Source organism: Saccostrea echinata, unplaced genomic scaffold, assembly GCF_033153115.1.
Source record: "Saccostrea echinata isolate AGI-Se365-2 ecotype Australia unplaced genomic scaffold, CSIRO_AGI_Sech_v1 ptg000054l, whole genome shotgun sequence".
Classification (NCBI taxonomy): Eukaryota; Metazoa; Mollusca; class Bivalvia; order Ostreida; family Ostreidae; genus Saccostrea; species Saccostrea echinata.
Genome location: NW_026889803.1, coordinates 51,248,472 through 51,266,387, shown reverse-complemented (window position 1 = coordinate 51,266,387; position 17,916 = coordinate 51,248,472). Strand labels below are relative to the sequence as shown.

Genomic DNA, 17,916 nt, shown 5'->3' with positions numbered 1-17,916 from the left:
GTGTATGTAAACGAGGACTGGACTACAACACCTAAGACACAAAGCGGCAGAGATGGATGAAACTGTTTGCTATATTACAAATACATGACTTGTATATTTGAAGGAATTTTTATTTATGTTAATGTTTATTTAATTCTATAAATAATAAATGGACATTCACAAGAGTGATGGTAAAAATAATATGTGCGTAGCATGCGTAGTAATTACAATTATTTACCGAAGCCCCCATTCAATTACAATTGCAGATGAATTAAAATACAACAACACGGGATAGAGCAATACTTTTTTAAATGTATTGATGCGTGAACAGACAAAAACAGCGATTAAAATTTAAAATGATTTTTATGCACCAGTGTTTGGAATTAAGATTATAAAAGATCGGTAAAGTAATCTTACTGATTCGATATAATTAAAAACATAACTTTCCATTAATTAATAGCTCTTTGTACAAAATTGACATTATATGCGATCACAAATACTAGCTTTGTTTATGGCCACAGGTGGCTAGTACACTGGTGACCTCGATCAACAGCGTGGGATTCGCGCGTTGGGTTACATAACTAAATATCGAGCTGAACATGGAGACCGTAATATGCATACAGCTAATGATCGTGAATTATTCAATGCATACAGTTTAAAATCACTTACAAAGTTTGTTGTAATAATAAACGTAGAAAGATAGATTTAATATTCTCCGCTTTTGAACACTATTAATCTAATTTAAGAAGAAAAAGAAGAAAAGAAAGACAAATTGTAATAAATAATTTAATAGTGAACCATAAACCACGTTTTAAACCTTATTAAAAAGAAAATTAACATTAAATACCGCAGGGTATATTATTGATAGCAAGTCTGTTTAAGTTATACACATGAAGAGGTCTGATTTCCTTGCCGAATGAAAAACGTTACCTGTTTACCTGGCCTGCTTTCTAATACGTATTACGCAATACCCATGGTATACTCGAACAAAACAACATTTTCATTAGATCAAAAAGGTGTAAAAGAACAATTTTGTTCCCAAGATCCAGATCGAAATATTTACCGTTTTTGAGTTATAAAGCAAAAACTTTTAAGGGCCCAGGATCCCGAATTATAGGGGCCAGCCCCTTTTAAATGGTATAATATGAAAGCCCTTGCAATTATGCACAACTTTTATTCTACATGTTTTAACAAATTATTTTTAGTTTTAAAGATATAAAGGAAAATATGTCAAAATTTTTGCTCTTTTTCGCGTTCTAAATTTTGACCCCTCTCTAGCGCCATTTTTAATGCAAAAATCAAGAAAGAAAAACCGATGTGCACAACTTCAATGCTTCTTCTTTTCAATTTCAAATGGTATTGTGCTCCAATTATTACAGTTTCCGAGCCTTTGTCTGGAAACCAGAGGCATAAAAATTTCAATCAAAGGGGAATAACTCGTGAACAGAAGGTAATTTCCGAATTGTATTACAGTATTCTGAGAGTGTTTTGTAAAGTCTAAAAGCTCTGAAAATTTGAACAAAATCTGTTCAGAAATGAGGAAGATATGAAGCTTCGAAGTTGGCGTCTAGGAAAAAAAAAAAAAAGAATAATCTTAATCAGTACAATCAGTAGAAGGTCTTCCGTTGGAAACGGAAGACCTTAAATATTCTTCAATAACATTCAAGGAACATATTTGATACAAGATCCACTTTTTAAAACACTATTCATGTGCATATCCAAAACTTTTAAAAATTCAGATTATGAGTAAAAAAGCCTAATCTATGCAATTTGTATTTTGTACGTATACATGTAAAAGTAATTAAAAGGATTGCTTTATAGCAATATTGTACATGTGTATCAATGGCATCAACCATGTCTTGTTTTACTTCAAGCATGACTACGAATAAATAGAAGAAAACATAATTATGATGAATACAAACCTCAAGAAATCTTTGTTTTATTACCGTGTGCAAATTTATTATTGTCAAAATCTGCATTGTAAATAAATATACATGTGTAGCCAAGTCACAGATTATTAAGTTCATCTTGTATGTCTTCTTGAATTTGGTCTTACAATATCGTTACAGTTCCGTTGTATTCTCACTCGTGCAGTTTTTGTTTTTACGATTGTGTAATTTTAAATTCTCACTTTATCGTGTAAATATTTTTGTTAATTGTACAGTTTTCTATAGTTTGTGTAAATTTCAATAACTTCGTGTGTATTTAGTTCACTTTGTGTAAGTTTTTACTTACTCGTATGATTTTTGTTTAAGGTCGTGCAAGAAATAATTTTGATGCAATCGGCATGCCATACTAAATTCTATGACAGACACAGGCACTATAACAAGTCAAGGTTTATAACTCTGAATTCCTTAGCTGCAGAAATATATAGCTCTCTGGTTGAGTAAATTCGGACAGATATACCATAGAGCTACAGATCCATGCAAGCACTGTAATAAAAAAAAAACATGATGATTTACACCGCCACCTTTTCGTCCTCGCTTCGGGTATTATTTCTTGTATTATGTGCGTCCCCCGTCAAAATCATGGTATCCGTTAAATACCATATATTTTACTCATAATTTATTAATTTATTTACCTTTCTACAGTTCCAAACAGCACTACATATTAAAAGATTTTGAGGAGCATCGGCAAGCATTTGGCATTGTAGTAATCTCAGCGAGATCCGTAGAGACTAAAAATTTTGGTCTGGTGTCACATTACATGTATCTCATTCGGGGTTTCGTGCCCGGACTTCGACCGCTTGTTTCGATTAATACGGGTTGAAATGAATTAACTGTCCGCTTCAACTTTTTGCTTTGGACACCCTTTTAATTCCCTATCACCATAAAACTGTAACGTGTATGATTGGGTTCTTACAAGAGATAGATACCAAGTTTTCCTCTTACTCTGTCTGAGTTTATAATTGCAATGATTAATAAGACCGCTCTGTCTGAGGGTAAATCACACAGTATTAAAAATTTTTCCTCTTATCTAGAGACGGGGACTGGGTATGATTCTTGCACCGTGTTTCTCCTCCTAGGTTCCTATTGATAAGAAAGAACTGGGTGTTTCAATCTTCTTCAGATTTACTACACCCAGAACTTAACATCAATTCCTTAGGATTACTTACCACTGGTGCTTCTATTCTTACCCTTACTACTTCTTTATTTAACTATTCTTTTGCCGGCTTCTGTTTCAGCTGTCGGCTTCTTCAGCTAACTTCTGAATGCCTTCCCCAAAACTTCGCTTTATATAACCTTGGGCTAGTCTATGCCAAGGGAAGTCAGGTCATTCCATTATTTGAGGTCTTCAGTGCGTTTATAGAAATGCCCCTTAACCATTACATTACCCACGCCTCTGATATCATGCGTCCCGCATGTGATTTGATTTAAAACTAAAGATTTTTTTTTTACAATCCTGAAACTATCTTGTATTCAAGAAACACGTTATAAGAAACTATTATTACAAAAGGTCCTTTTTAACACATGCAACAAAATTAGGTTACCAGGCAGTAACTGCATAGAATCACAATATACATATCATTTAGATTGTTCAGTCAAACCAAATGTCTTCTTCTAGTCTTTCTACTGATTCGCCATCCTTCTGATATTTCTTCAGTACACGTATTGTTTTCTGATGACTCTTGGTCCTGGCTGTATCCACCTTTAGCTCTGTCTGTGTTACGTCAGTTGTTACACAGCAAGGACAGTGCTGCTCCTTTGCTCACTGTCTGTTTAGCCTCAGATAAACCTCTGGTAACTGTTTCTACAGCTCGTCTTTTCACTCCTGGTAGACAGGGAGCAGTCCTCTTTCTATGCGTCCTTTCTTCCTTCCAATCCTCATCTGCACATTCAGGGGACTTTCTCTTAGCTTTCTCCACTGGCACTGACTCCCCTGTTTCAACTGTCTCTTTCCGGGAATGTACTCTATTAATATGTCTTGTAAGAACGGTCTTCTTGCTGAATATTAGAACACACTGCTCACATTTAAACTTTCTTTTGTTACTCTCAGACGCACTACAAGCCAAATTTTCAGTGGGACTGATACCAGGTTTGGCCACTATTGCTTTGGCTTTTCCCTGATTTTACAACTTTGGCCTCTTTGTTACCATCTTAAGATGTGATACCTGATCTGAACATGTTACTTCCCTTCCAGTAAGTCTGGATATCATCTCTGATTTATTAACGCGCAAACATCCAATATGTCCTTTTAGCTGCAATTCATGTTCCACTTCATGAACATATATTTTCTTTTCAGATACGTCTAACAAGCATTTGCAAGACTTCAGGAAATCTAGACCCAGAATACCATCAGCTTTAATATTTGCTATAACAGCATGGCAACCAAATTCACCATTTCCAAGTCGCAGTGAAAAATCCCCTCTTCCTCGGACCTTCAAGGGTGTTCCATCTGCACCTAGTACGAGGGACATTTGAAAAGTTCTGAGAACTGTTTGATAAAATATTATCCTTATAAGGAAAATTACTGAATTTGATATCATTGGACAGATCACAAAAATATACACATATTGTGACGTCACTTTGTAATTTTTATTACGTAATAACTCCGAAAATGACGTCAGAATCTCGAATGTCTAGCATAATGACCATAAAAATGACGTAACAAGAGACACAATTTCAGTGAAGTAAAATTGTAAAGTCAACTTTTGTTCATTACTCGGATGCAAGCTAAAGGACACAACTGCCAGTTGGAAAAATGTTTACATAGACTACAGTCTATCATATGAAGTTATATAATTAGGAGCTCCTATAGTTCTGAGATGGTTTAAGAATGTGTCAAACATAGCATGTTGTTATCGAATCTCGTGCAAAATATTGGGTAAAAAAGACTCTGCTGTGAGAAAATCAAAAAGTTGACGATAACAGGAGAATAGTGGACGGTGTTACAGAGTTTGCTGGCATTAATTCGCCAGGTGTTTTAACCAATTTTGCGGGAACGTTTCAAGCTCAAGAGAGGTTAAGCGAAGGGTGTCCTATATTTTCTCGTAAAAACCAAAATGGCGCCGGTGTTGTTCTGACCCCGCCGTAACTCGATATGTCCGAAAATTTTAAATCATGGAAAATAAATAAGATTGTACATAGCAAAGAAACTCAGATTTATTTTTTTTTTTTTGAGTCGAAAGTCAAAAGCAAAAGTGAGTTTTGGATCGCCAAAGTTGAAATAATATGTAAAAATACGCACAGAAACAAGTCCGGGGGAAGACTTTTGTACGTCTTATTCGTAAACGGTAAGAGTCCTGACACTCAAAATACATTTATGGAAAACTGCATTGTTACACTTCAATTTTATATAGAATATCTTTTATTTAATATAGGGGAGAGCTATATAATAGACCGAAAATCCATCTATATCATATAAATAAAAATATTTTATGAACGCCTAAGATAAAATTACCGTGCTTATTAACCATGCAAAAAAATAAGATATGGAATTACTGATTTACTGTATCATTTTTACAGTCTTACTCTACCTCCATACAAATTTTCTTTGAAATATCTTTTCAAAGAAGCCTTTGACAGCACTTTTTCGATGTTCTCATGGACAAAAAAACACGACTTTTCAGTATGCTAAACATTCGAGATTCTGACGTCATTTTTGGAGTGATTACGTCATAAATGTAAAAAAATACGTTAATATAGGTGCAGATTTTCCAGCTCTTTTCAATGGTACCAAACTTCTTAACGTCCGTGTAATAGTTAACATTTTAGCGAGCAGTTCTCAGAACTTTTCAAATGCCCCTCGTATACTTTGATTTACAGGTTCTAGTCTACAATCTCCTGTGTTCTCTATTGCATTGTATAGTCTGTCTGCTAGAATTGTCAAGGTTGCCCCGGTATCAACCAACAGATTGCATGGCACATGATTCACAAAAGCTTTGATGAATAAGCCAGATTCTTTATTGATTGTCCTTGCTTGACCGCAGTTGTACAAGATACAACTTTATTGCTTTTGTTTCGGGTTTGAGTCTCTGAGCGACTTTTTTTTTTTTGATTAATCGTTTGACTCTGATTTCCGTACCCTCTCACTAATTTGATTATTCTTTACCCAACAGTCTTTAATTCTATGACCACGCTTTCCACAGTTGTGACATTTATATGGAAAAGCATCTGGTTTCAATAACTGATTAGAACTAGGTGGTCTCGGAGTCTCTTTCGTTACAGCCATGTCTGCAATTTTCCTTTCTAAATTTCTTAATGATTCCTGCAGTTCATTACGTAGCTGCTTCATTTCATCTCTCACACTTGAGTTTTTATGAGACTCTCTGATATTTTCCTGATCTCTAGTTGCTCCTCTTGCAAAACCGACATTATGCCGACGTTGGCGTTCGGCTCTACAGAAAGCCTCAATTTCAAGCGCCAAACGTATAGCACCATATAAAGACCTAGGGCCTGATTGTTGAATGCGTAAGCGCATATCAAAATCTGTCAACGCATCAACAAACTGATCCTTGGCAATCATCTCGGTAACTTCTCTTGGTGCTGTCGGGTAAGCTAGGTGAGCCAAGCGTCTTATACTTTCACCAAGCTCCGGTAACGTTTCGGATGCCTTCTGTCGTTTATCTCTCAGCATTGCCCGATACAGCTCTGTTTGATTGGCTGGTGCAAATCTATCTTCTAATGCAACACATAAATCCATATATGTGCAAGCCATACCTCCCTTCATATTACCAAGGACAGTCTGTGCTTGTCCTCTCAATGACGCTGCAAGATATAAACTTTTCTGGTGCGCATTCCACATGTTTATATCACTGCTCGCCTCTAAGTGAGCTTTATAGTCTATCCAAGACCCAGTTCCGTCGCTGGTTTCATTACAGTTTTACAATATGAACCTCCTCTATCATTACTTTGTGTGCCCTGCATACTCACATTTGGATTTTGATGGTACCCAATATGAGAGCCAGTTCCGGTACCTGGCCCTTTTGTCCAGGTTACACTAGTTGTCGTCGTTGTAGCACCTGAAGTACACCAAGAAAAACCAAGTGTGGATCGTGTCTCGGAAAACACAGACTGTTTGATGGAACTTTTCCTCAGCAAGTCATATTTACTGGCTTTACTGTCTCCTCTCATGTCCCTGTGCTCATCTTCTCCATACAGCGCGTAACCTGATGACGGGTAATCAACATGATCAATGGTGTCCCTCATATTAGATGCACCCTCCGCGCCACGGTTACTGGACGATTTTGATGTCAATTCATATAAACTATTTTCTAATAGTTTGTCTCTAACATCTACCCCGGAGTCTGGAACTACATTTGACCTTGTAGTCTGGGGCGTCGACTTCTGCCTTTTTAATGTTTCTCTCAGTTTTTCTGTCTTAGCATCAACTGCACTGAGATCAGCGTACAGCTCATCTTCCATATTGTCCATACTCATTCAATTATCACAAGAACTAGTCTAATTCTAAATATTCATTGTTTAGCACTCTATAAATTAGAACTACGTATCCTACACTTGACACACAATGCCCAGTATCAATAAATCTGATTCCCTACACCCAAACACAATACACCTGGTACCCTACACTTGGTACACAACACCTGGTATCACTACTTGGCTTTACAGCACTTGGTAAACTGCATCGAGTTCCCAGCACCCGGTGTCAATAGCACCCGGTATCGCCTCTTGGTTTCACAACTCTGTGTAACACTGTACCGAGTTCACAGCACCTGGTGTCAATATACTAATTCTAAAGCACCCGTTATCACTAATTCACTGTACCTGATGTCAGTACTATCACAAATGTTAAAAAATTTAATACAAAGTAAATCAGACAACAATAAAAATTTAATCAGAAAACGCCTTGTACTCTATCCCTTGACCGGCTACCACCAAAATGTAACGTGTATGATTAGGTTCTTACAAGAGATAGATACTAAGTTTTCCTCTTACTCTGTCTGAGTTTATAATTGCAATGATTAATAAGACCGCTCTGTCTGAGGGTAAATCACACAGTATTAAAAATATTTCCTGTTATCTAGAGACGGGGACTGGGTATGATTCTTGCACCGTGTTTCTCCTCCTAGGTTCCTATTGATAGGAAAGAACTGGGTGTTTCAATCTTCTTCAGATTTACTACAACCAGAACTTAACATCAATTTCCTAGGATTACTTACCACTGGTGCTTCTATTCTATGGCTTCTATTCTTACCCTTACTACTTCTTTATTTAACTATTCTTTTGCCGGCTTCTGTTTCAGCTGTCGGCTTCTTCAGCTAACTTCTGAATGCCTGACTTCCCCAAAACTTCGCTTTATATAACCTTGGGCTAGTCTATGCCAAGGGAAGTCAGGTCATTCCATTATTTAAGGTCTTCAGTGCGTTTACATAAATGCCCCTTAACCATTACAAAACTTTCGTTTCTTGCCTCTGAAAGGTTTAAATCCATCAAATAAGTGGTTCATTTCTATAGGAAATAGTAGTAGAACGAAGTATTTGAAGCAGACTATTGCTGGAACTCTTCAGCATCGGAGGTTTAAACGAATAGCTTATTGCTATGAAAAATCAACAACTTTATATTTTGATTGGTTTAAACCTTTCAGAGGTAAGAAACGAAAGTTTTATGGTGATAGGGAATTAAAAGAATGTCCAAAGCAAAAAGTTGAAGCGGACAGCTAATTCATTTCAGCCCGTATTAATCGAAACAAGCGGGCGAAGTCCGGGCACGAAACCCCGAATGAGATAATGTGACACTGGTCTGAGATCCGTAGAGAAACCAGACCAAAATTTTTAGTCTCTACGGATCTCGCTGAGATTAACATTGTGGAGGCGAACTGGATCGAAAAACGAGGGGAGGGGGCAATACATCCAACACATCAACCTATGAAGTTTTATCTTTTTATGCAAAAATTTAAAAAAAATCATCTACGTATGTACAATTTCTAAAACGAGGTAAATTATTGAAAAACAAGTTGATGAAACAAGAATATCAGCAGTCTCGTTTAAAGTCATCAATTCGTAAGTTCTATGGTCGATACAATGACCTTGTCAGCAAATACAATTTATCATTGAGTCAAATGCTGACTGACGTTTTTCATACTAATTGTTAGACCATTATTTACAGACTGAATTGTTGACGGATTTTTTCGCAATTTCCCGATCATGACAAGGAGCACACGGCGGGTGTGACCGGTCGGCAGGGGATGCTCACACCTCCATGGCACCTGATCCCACTGATGTTTTGGAGGTCCGTGTTTGCTCTGCTCCTATTTTGTATTGTTTAATGGACTTATACTAGTATTAACTACATCCAGTCAAATCACAACCAAATATGACATATCCTTTTTGGGAGACAGGAAATGGGCTTTGACTGACCACGTGTTGCTGCTTACTACAAATGCCGTACTGTAAACAATCATTCAATGTGATTGGTCAGTATTATTAGTAGTATTGCTGAATTCTGTGTTTCATATGCAAAGTAGTATTGCTTTAATTGAAATCCACCAATTGATAAAGAATATGATAATCAATTTGCGAAATTTTACTACGGTCGATCAAGCAAACTGACACGCTGTCATTGTAATGATAGTAAATGAATAGAAAAATTGAATTTCACTGAAAACTTGAATCGAATGGTAGATTTGTAATTATTTATAATTTCCTTTTTTTTTTTTAATTTTCAGTCGATACCGTCATATTTTATATATCACGTATGAAATGCAGAATCACGTTTTATCGTATCCAGTACATATGTATTTAATGTGTGATTGCTTCGCTTTCCCTGTTGTGATAAGAACAACGATGTACAAGATCAATGAAAATGTTAAAAATTCGTCGAGGACCTACTTATCCGGGGTGGGTACGTGGGTTCATTCAACACTGTCACCTCATTCTGCACGGAATGCTGATAAGACACCACAAATCAGACATGCCGAGTTCCTAAGAAGTAAAAACAAATCGTCTTCAACGCAGTATGTAAAGAGCTTCATAAAGGAATTCTTTAAACATGGAAAATAACGCATATGAAACCATTGAAGGTAAGTAAAATTACAAACCAGAATTGTTCTCAATCAGCATAATTATGTTTATTTTCACAGTCTGTGACGAAGTAGGATAGTTGACATAAAAAAATGATGTTTTCAATAAATTCAATCTAATAAACATGTAAAAAAAAAAAATAAATAAATAAAAATAAAAATTTAGCCTTACGTTATTGAGATATCTTAAAAAAGTTTTTTTTTTAATTAAACGTGATAGATTCTGAAACGAACGGAGGAATTAGCCGTCCAGTTGAAAATGGTACCCGAAAAAGATACCTTACGGACAGCACAGAGTCGCAAGATGTTAGTGAAGTCAGTATAGTACCCGAGAGGGTCCGTATGAAGAAAAATGTCGGACTCATAAGCGGAACATCTCTGATAGTAGGCACCATCATAGGTAAAATAACAGTCGACATATGACACGAAAACAATCTAACGTTACTAGAAGGTAATAAATAACAGCATACGAGGGTTGCGTGGCAACAGAGAAATTGTAGGCTGATGATCATCTACTTGACTCTTTTTAATGTCACAATTTTAGTTCTGTTTGATTATATCATGAAAAGTATTACATAAAGTTTACTTTATTTGGTTATTATAAAACAGGATCCTTTACATATATCAAAAACCTATTGCTATTTTCATTTTAATACTGATAGACTGTTTTTAATCATCATTGATGGTACACAGGTGAAAGTATGTTCACTTTAAGGAAAATAATGTGTGCTTTGCTTACAATAACAAGGTTAACAATTCTTTAAAACTTTATTTTGAACGTTTATAATATAGATTTAATAAATATGATATGATTTTCGCAATTATTCCAATTTTTGTGTTTCATGCATGTATGATATTGCACAAGCAATCATATTCATTGACACTTTTAAATCATGTCAAAAACATTTTTGTTAAAATTAAAAAAATATTCTAAAGTACAAAAAAAGAATAATGAAATTTGTTATAATTGCTTGTAGGCTCCGGAATTTTCATATCACCCAAAAGTGTGCTAGACAGGACAGGATCTGTCGGACTAAGCCTTGTTGTCTGGGTAGCGAGTGGATTCTTGGCCTTGCTTGGTATAAGTTTTATTAGTTTTCTCAAATTTAAACTACTAGGCTTAGTTAACAACCCAAATACTATAGTACTCCACTCTGTTAATTTCATTCACCTATCAGGTTCATTGTCGTACGCTGAGTTGGGAACTGTCATAAGAAAATCAGGTGGGGAATATGTGTATATTAAGGAGGCGCTGGGAGATATTCCCGCTTTTCTGTTCGCATGGACATCTGTGATGGTGGTCAGGACTTCCTCCATGGCTATTATTTGTTTGACTTTTGGTGAATACATGGCTACTTTTTTCCCGTATTGTGGATCACCAGTCATCCCTATGAAAATTGTTGCTGCTCTTGCCATTGGTTTGTCCTTTACATCTACTTTTTGATTTGATTCAATGTTGTTATCTAATTTACCTTAAAAATATTATTAGTTATATTTTACTTTCTTTCATCTATAAATATTTACATCCACTGAATATTATTTCCTTTATTTCTTATAAAAACCATTGCTGTTAATCAGTCAGTAAGCAAAACTAAGAAAGCCACCTGCATAGATTTCTTAAGCAACGGCTATTCGATCAATTATGCATACAATTACATACACATCTATAATACAATATTTAACATACTTAATTTACTTTGAATATTTTTTTTTACAAAGATGTAAATATAAACAATAAAATGTTCTTCTTTGTTTGATAGTGCGGGAATTAACGTCGCAGCTATTGCAGAGAAAATACACATAACCTGCTTACGCGGGTTATGTATTTTTTCTGCAACAGCTGCGACATTAATTCCCATACTAACAACCAAAGAAAGCATTTTATTGTTTAAATAAGCAATATCCTTGATAGTATCCCTTGGAGTCATTAACAGTTACAGTACAACTCTGGCCGGAAGAACCCAGGTCTTCTTCACAGCTGTGAAACTACTTGCTCTTGTTGTCATTGTGGTAGGAGGCATCGTCAAACTCATTCAAGGTACCATCTGTTTTTGAACATGAACACTTTGAATAAAACATTACTTTGTGTAGTCTACACGACTGAGTTACTAGAAAGAATTACATCTTCTTTTGTTCCTACATAGGGAACACATCTCAATTTGAAAACAGTTTTGATGGTACAACGACCTCCCCCTCCAGTATTGCTCTAGCGTTTTATAACGCTCTATGGGCTTACGATGGCTGGTAAGCATGAACGCTTTTAAATTGAAGTTTCTTAGCTTAATTTCTCTTTAGACATAAAATTGTTTACCCAACGCTTTCTATTTACTTAGCATTAATAAGGATTATAATTGTAAACTCCTTATTATAACTTGTTTCCTCGGGTTATGCTTTAAATTTTTGATTTTTCGTTGTGGAGGTAAATACATTTATATACATTGTAATTTCTGCACTTCCCCCAGTGAATTCCAAATTTACATCATGAAATTAGTTTACTTGCCGTGCAGAAATGCAAAGCATAATACACATATGAATATAATCATAAAACAATTCAGTTTAGAATGTTTCCTTTGTTTTACAGGAATAACCTGAATTATGTTACAGAAGAAATAAAAAATCCAGCTAAGTACGTAGGATATTAATGAAGAATTTATGCACTATCAAAGTTATGCAATTCAACACTCACCTCATTTGCAACTTTAGTCTGAGTCATGAAATTAAAATATCGGCGTCATATTTCTAACTCTGCAGTTTTTCTCAGTTGTATTCATACATGCATTCCTTTTAGTATCTGGGTTTTTTTCCCCTTTATTTCTGTCTGTAGATTTAACCTTGCTTGCTCTTTCGAAGGAAACAAGAGGGGCATCATATTCAGTCATATGGTAATTTATGTCTAAATATTGTGTCTTGACCTTGAACCATTGTCATGTGAGCAAGGTCATACGAGTTATAACTGAAGTGTAAAATTCTCGTCTATGCATAACCTTGTAAGGGAGAAACAACACTATCTTATGATCTAAACCAAAATGTTTAAAATTTAGAAAAGTTTACCTATTTATGGATTGGAAGTCTAATATATCTAATATTTCCTTATTCCTCTTAAAAATATCAACACCAGTGAAAGGAGAAGCCTCAGCAGTACTGTAAAACAGCATATGCAAGAAGTGTCATTAATCAGACGTGGATACTTAAAAACTCCAACTTAAAGAACTTGGAGAAAATTTGAAATTAAAAAATTCCCAAAATCAATTGCATTAAATCATTTGAGTTTTCAACATATTATACAACCATTCACCCTCGACAAATTAAAGACCAGGCTTTTTGACATCATAGACACCTGCTTCTTTAATAAGAATGGAACTTGCATCTTGTCATTCATTTACAAACTTATTTTATTTAAAACCATTCTGATTTTAGGCACAAGTAATCTGTATTTTGAAGTTGCTTTCAAAAAGATTATGAAATAGATCCGTAAAAGATGAGTTCCTCATTGACAATATCTATGTAGTCTTTGGAGACCAATTTTCCAACTATATATTAGAATTTCCATGGCTTGTAAATGTGTCCAATTATTAGCAGATCTGTTTCTGTCTTCTTTTGAAGCATAATTTAATTCATAAACTTCTACATGAAAAGAAGAAGTCCAAGTCTGTGGCCTTCAATTCGACATTGGGATATATCGATGATGTTTTATCAATTAACAATATTTATTTTCAACCATACGTTGATTCGATATATCTCATTGAACTCGGAATTAAAGATAACAAGGAGTCTGACACATCTGCTTCATATTTAGATATTTTATTAGAGAAGGACATTTTCTATCGCAATCTTTCCTTATTTATATATCAGTGAGCCATAATCACCTACATATGGGGTTTATACCTCCTAGTGAATTCGATATGCAAGAGTATGTTCAACATATGAACAATTTCTTAAACGAGGCAGACTACTGCCAGATAAGTTGATGATACAAGAGTTTTTACAATTGTTGAAAGTCCACATTTTAAAAATTCCATGGTCGATACAATGACCTTGTTTGCAAGTACAGTCTTGGTTGAATCTTTCATACAAATTATTAGTCCCTTATTTTCATACCGAATTTACTACGACTTTCTCCGTTTACCCGATCATGTCGAAGGGCATACGTCGGATGTGACCGATTGACAGGGGGTTGCATACACCTACTGAGCACTTGGTCCCACCTCTGATATTTTCAGATGCCCGTGTTTGTTCTGCTCCCAATTTGTATTGTTTCATTGGATCGACTTTAGAGCATGATTTCTGTTTGTTATCTTCACAATTCATTGAAGAATGCGAAAATCTCATGCTTTGCCTACGGGTAACTTATGATCAAAGGATTTGTTATAACCATGACCATTGGTTATTTAGATGGTGTAAAAGGCACCGAGATTTTAAGGTTTGGTCAAGAATTTTGTAAGAAGATATGTCTCTGTTTTGAATTGGCGATGTTTGGGAGCAAATTTCCAAGAAGTATCTTGCTCACTTTATTTTCCCTTCTTCTATTCGTTTCTAATAATTTCTTCTGTATATAGAAACCTTCCTCGAGCTAACGTCTTGGGTGTGATGATCACCACCATAATATATCTATTGGTCAACATTTCATATCTCACTGTCATGACTTCCACAGAGCTTCTGAACTCATCAGCTGTTGCTGTGGTGCGTATCTAGTATCTATTATTGTCGTACAGTTGTGTCTGAAAACATTGTAATTTGTGAATCTTATGTTTGTTTTGATTACTCTTAATCTTTAAATGTTAAAATTTCTGTAATATTTAAAAATATTATATTGTCTGAAGGTTATAATAATACAATGTATATTCGTGTTTCTGCAGACCTGGGGTGACCGCGTTCTGGGAGGTGCTGCTGCACTGATGCCAATAGCCGTGTTGTTCTCTACGTTTGGTGCTGCAAATGGAACATTGTTTGGAGGTGGAAGGTATAATAATCGTGCAGTTTAATAAATGAAAGAGTTGACTAATGTATGTATTTTCTTGGTTTTCTTAAGGAATAATTAATTTCTTGCACTATTAAGAGTTGTGTATGTAGCTGGGAGAGAGGGGCACCTTCCAGAGATGTTGTCATACGTACATTGTAAATATTACACGCCATTTCCCTCGGTGATATTCACAGTAAGTAACAGTACATTTACAGTGTGGCTGTGATTTTATTTTTCTTTTCGTTGCTGAAAAGGTAATTTGGATTCACTTAAATGGAATATGGAGATAACGGACAGTATTCAAGCTCGAAGTCCAGAACAAACACGGACCTCTAAAAACAGAGGTGGGATTAGGTGCCATGGAGGAGTGAGCTTCCCCTGCCGACCGGTTACACCCATCGTGTGCTCCTTGTCATGATCGGTAAATAACGGAAAAATCCTTCGACAATTCAGTGTGTAAATAATGGCCTAACAATGAGTATGAAAAAAGTCTCTCAGCATATGACTTAATGATAGATTGTATTTGCTGACAATGTCATCGTATTCACCATAGAACTTACGAAATGATGACTTTAAACGAGACTGTTGATATTTTTGTTTCATCAACTGTCGTGTTTGTCAATAACTTACCTCTTTTGAGAAATTGTTCATACGTAGAGCATGCTCTTGCGTATCGAATCAACTGAGAGATATACACCCCCATATGCAGGTGGTATATTGCTGCATAAGAAAGGGAAGCTGACGATTGAAAAGTTAAAGTTATCACGTTTATCATAAAGCCTTGTTTGTTAGATTACCATTAATGTCTTTTTCTGGTGAAATATACAATAAATTAAAACAAATTAATCATCACTTGTTTTAGATTGTGATTTCTTTGATTATGATAATTCCTGGAAACATTGGGTCGCTGGTAGACTTCTTTAGTTTTTCCGCCTGGTTGTTTTATGGTCTGACTGTCACGTGCCTCATCATCTTCCGCTTCACAAAGAAAGATGTAGAGAGACCTATCAAGGTAAAACATTTAAAGTAGTACTCACAAATCAATGAGAAAAGGTAGTCGAAAGATTTCTAAAATATTTTGCAGAATTGCAGAATGATCTTTAATGAGTAAAAGTGAAATTAATTGTAACTTAAACTAATTTTAATATGTAATTTTCCTACTTGATAATTTGTATTGGATTATATTTAAAGGTTCCTATTGTGATCCCCATACTCTTTGTGCTGATAGCTATTTACCTTGTTATTGGACCAATCATAGAAGATCCACAAATTGAACTCCTATATGCGTTCCTATTCATAATTGGAGGACTCTTATTTTATTTCCCTTTCGTCTACTTCAAGCTCAAAATTAAAGGATTTGGTAAGATCTGAGCAGTATTTTCATATGTCATCACCATTCGAATCGTAATTCCTGTAATCTGTGGCTTGGATGACAACATTTTGTTTGAAATTCTTTTACAAAGTATTTTTTCTTCTAAAGATTTATTTATGATATATTTTCGAAAATCCGTTTTTATGAACAAAAAAAAGACCAAACTCTCTCTTTGCAACAACATTTCTTTGTGGTATCTGAAATCTGAATTTAGAACAAATCATTTGTTATAATTTCAGAGGGATTAACAACGGGTGTACAATTGCTTTGTGAGGTGGTCCCCAGTCCATACGAACCAGAAAACTGAAAGCACGGTTAAAAAATCAGAGACCATATTTATGTGCATTGCATTCTTTGTTCAACTTTTTACAGACTTGCTTTTTGCTTTAAATGAGCAATATTATTGCAATGGATTATCTACAACTTTAAAAATAATATGTTTACATTGTCGGAAATTTTGAATTATAAAATTTAACATGTATTGCACTGGATCACCAATGATTCAACTAGATTGTCTCCAAAAGCAATAAAAACTACAGGTGCTGGGCCAATAGAAAAAATATCAAAGGAGTTATTATGCACAGAGATGAAAGAATGTAGATAAATTGTTTACTTTTATATATACAAATGGTTTTTAAACTGTCTAAATGAATAATGGGATATAAAATCAAACATTTTTTGAGTAAATACTTATATCTAGGTTTTAATTAACATTTTCTTTTTGATGATTTTCCATTTACTTACATTTCAGCAATGAAGATTTTTTTTCATGTTGATGAATGAAAAGTTAATGCAAGTGTTTAAATATGAATAATACATATCCTTTTCAATATCGCATCCTGTATAAGCCCGAGACTCCAATATCAGCCAAGTTTACGCTTTTATTTTTTTTAGTGCATGCTTAGTAATAAGATACAGCACATAACTACTTGAGCAAATACAAGTAAATAAAAATCATTTTTATACAGTAATTTAAAACTAAGAGAATGTGGACAAAAAATATGTGTATCATCACAATATCACAAAGGTTTAATCTATAAAGGATGTGATATAAATCCGTATCAGTCCTGTAGATCCAAATCTGCGGATTCTGTCCAAATCTGCCCTGCAGAATCCCAATCAGCCCTGGAGGCTGACACAGCTACTGTGACGTCAAGAATATCGTATATGCAAAAAAACCTTATTTATTACTAAGTATGTAATAAATCTATATTAATATATATGATCAAATACATGTACTTAAAACATATATATCAATGCTCATATATTGTTTTTTCACTTCTTCCGTCTTATATTTTATCATTTGTACATATTTTGTGAGAATTTAAAATCCTAAATAAATATGTTTTTATAAATATATCTGTATATTTTCAGTCTTTAAACATTTAGATAGTCGACTATTCGTTGACATCCCTAGTATACATACACTTTATAATAGTATCGGCCATACTAAGTATTATATTCTCTCGTCTGATTATTCATAAAATGACATGGCAATGATGGCAAACAGCATAAATCTTCCTGCCATTTTGATTTTGCTACCTTCACCTCAGGTTTAGGCTGAGAAGATTATTGACTGATTGATTGATTGATTGTATGATGGTTTAAACCCTTTCGAGAATTTTTC

The 17,916-nt window shown here is 34.8% G+C and overlaps 1 protein-coding gene across 1 annotated transcript; it reads left to right on the top strand.

Moving 5' to 3' along the window:
• The first annotated feature begins 9,752 nt into the window (after positions 1 to 9,752).
• LOC133205347 (b(0,+)-type amino acid transporter 1-like) lies at positions 9,753 to 16,994 on the top strand. The gene is made up of 13 exons (XM_061341140.1): positions 9,753 to 9,957; positions 10,178 to 10,357; positions 10,935 to 11,036; positions 11,136 to 11,375; positions 11,870 to 11,995; positions 12,102 to 12,201; positions 12,539 to 12,583; positions 14,514 to 14,637; positions 14,814 to 14,917; positions 15,014 to 15,110; positions 15,780 to 15,929; positions 16,109 to 16,277; positions 16,529 to 16,994. The coding sequence occupies exons 1-13, from the start codon at positions 9,927 to 9,929 to the stop codon at positions 16,594 to 16,596; spliced, it is 1,536 nt and encodes a 511-aa protein (XP_061197124.1). The 5' UTR covers positions 9,753 to 9,926; the 3' UTR covers positions 16,597 to 16,994.
• The last annotated feature ends 922 nt before the right edge of the window (positions 16,995 to 17,916 follow it).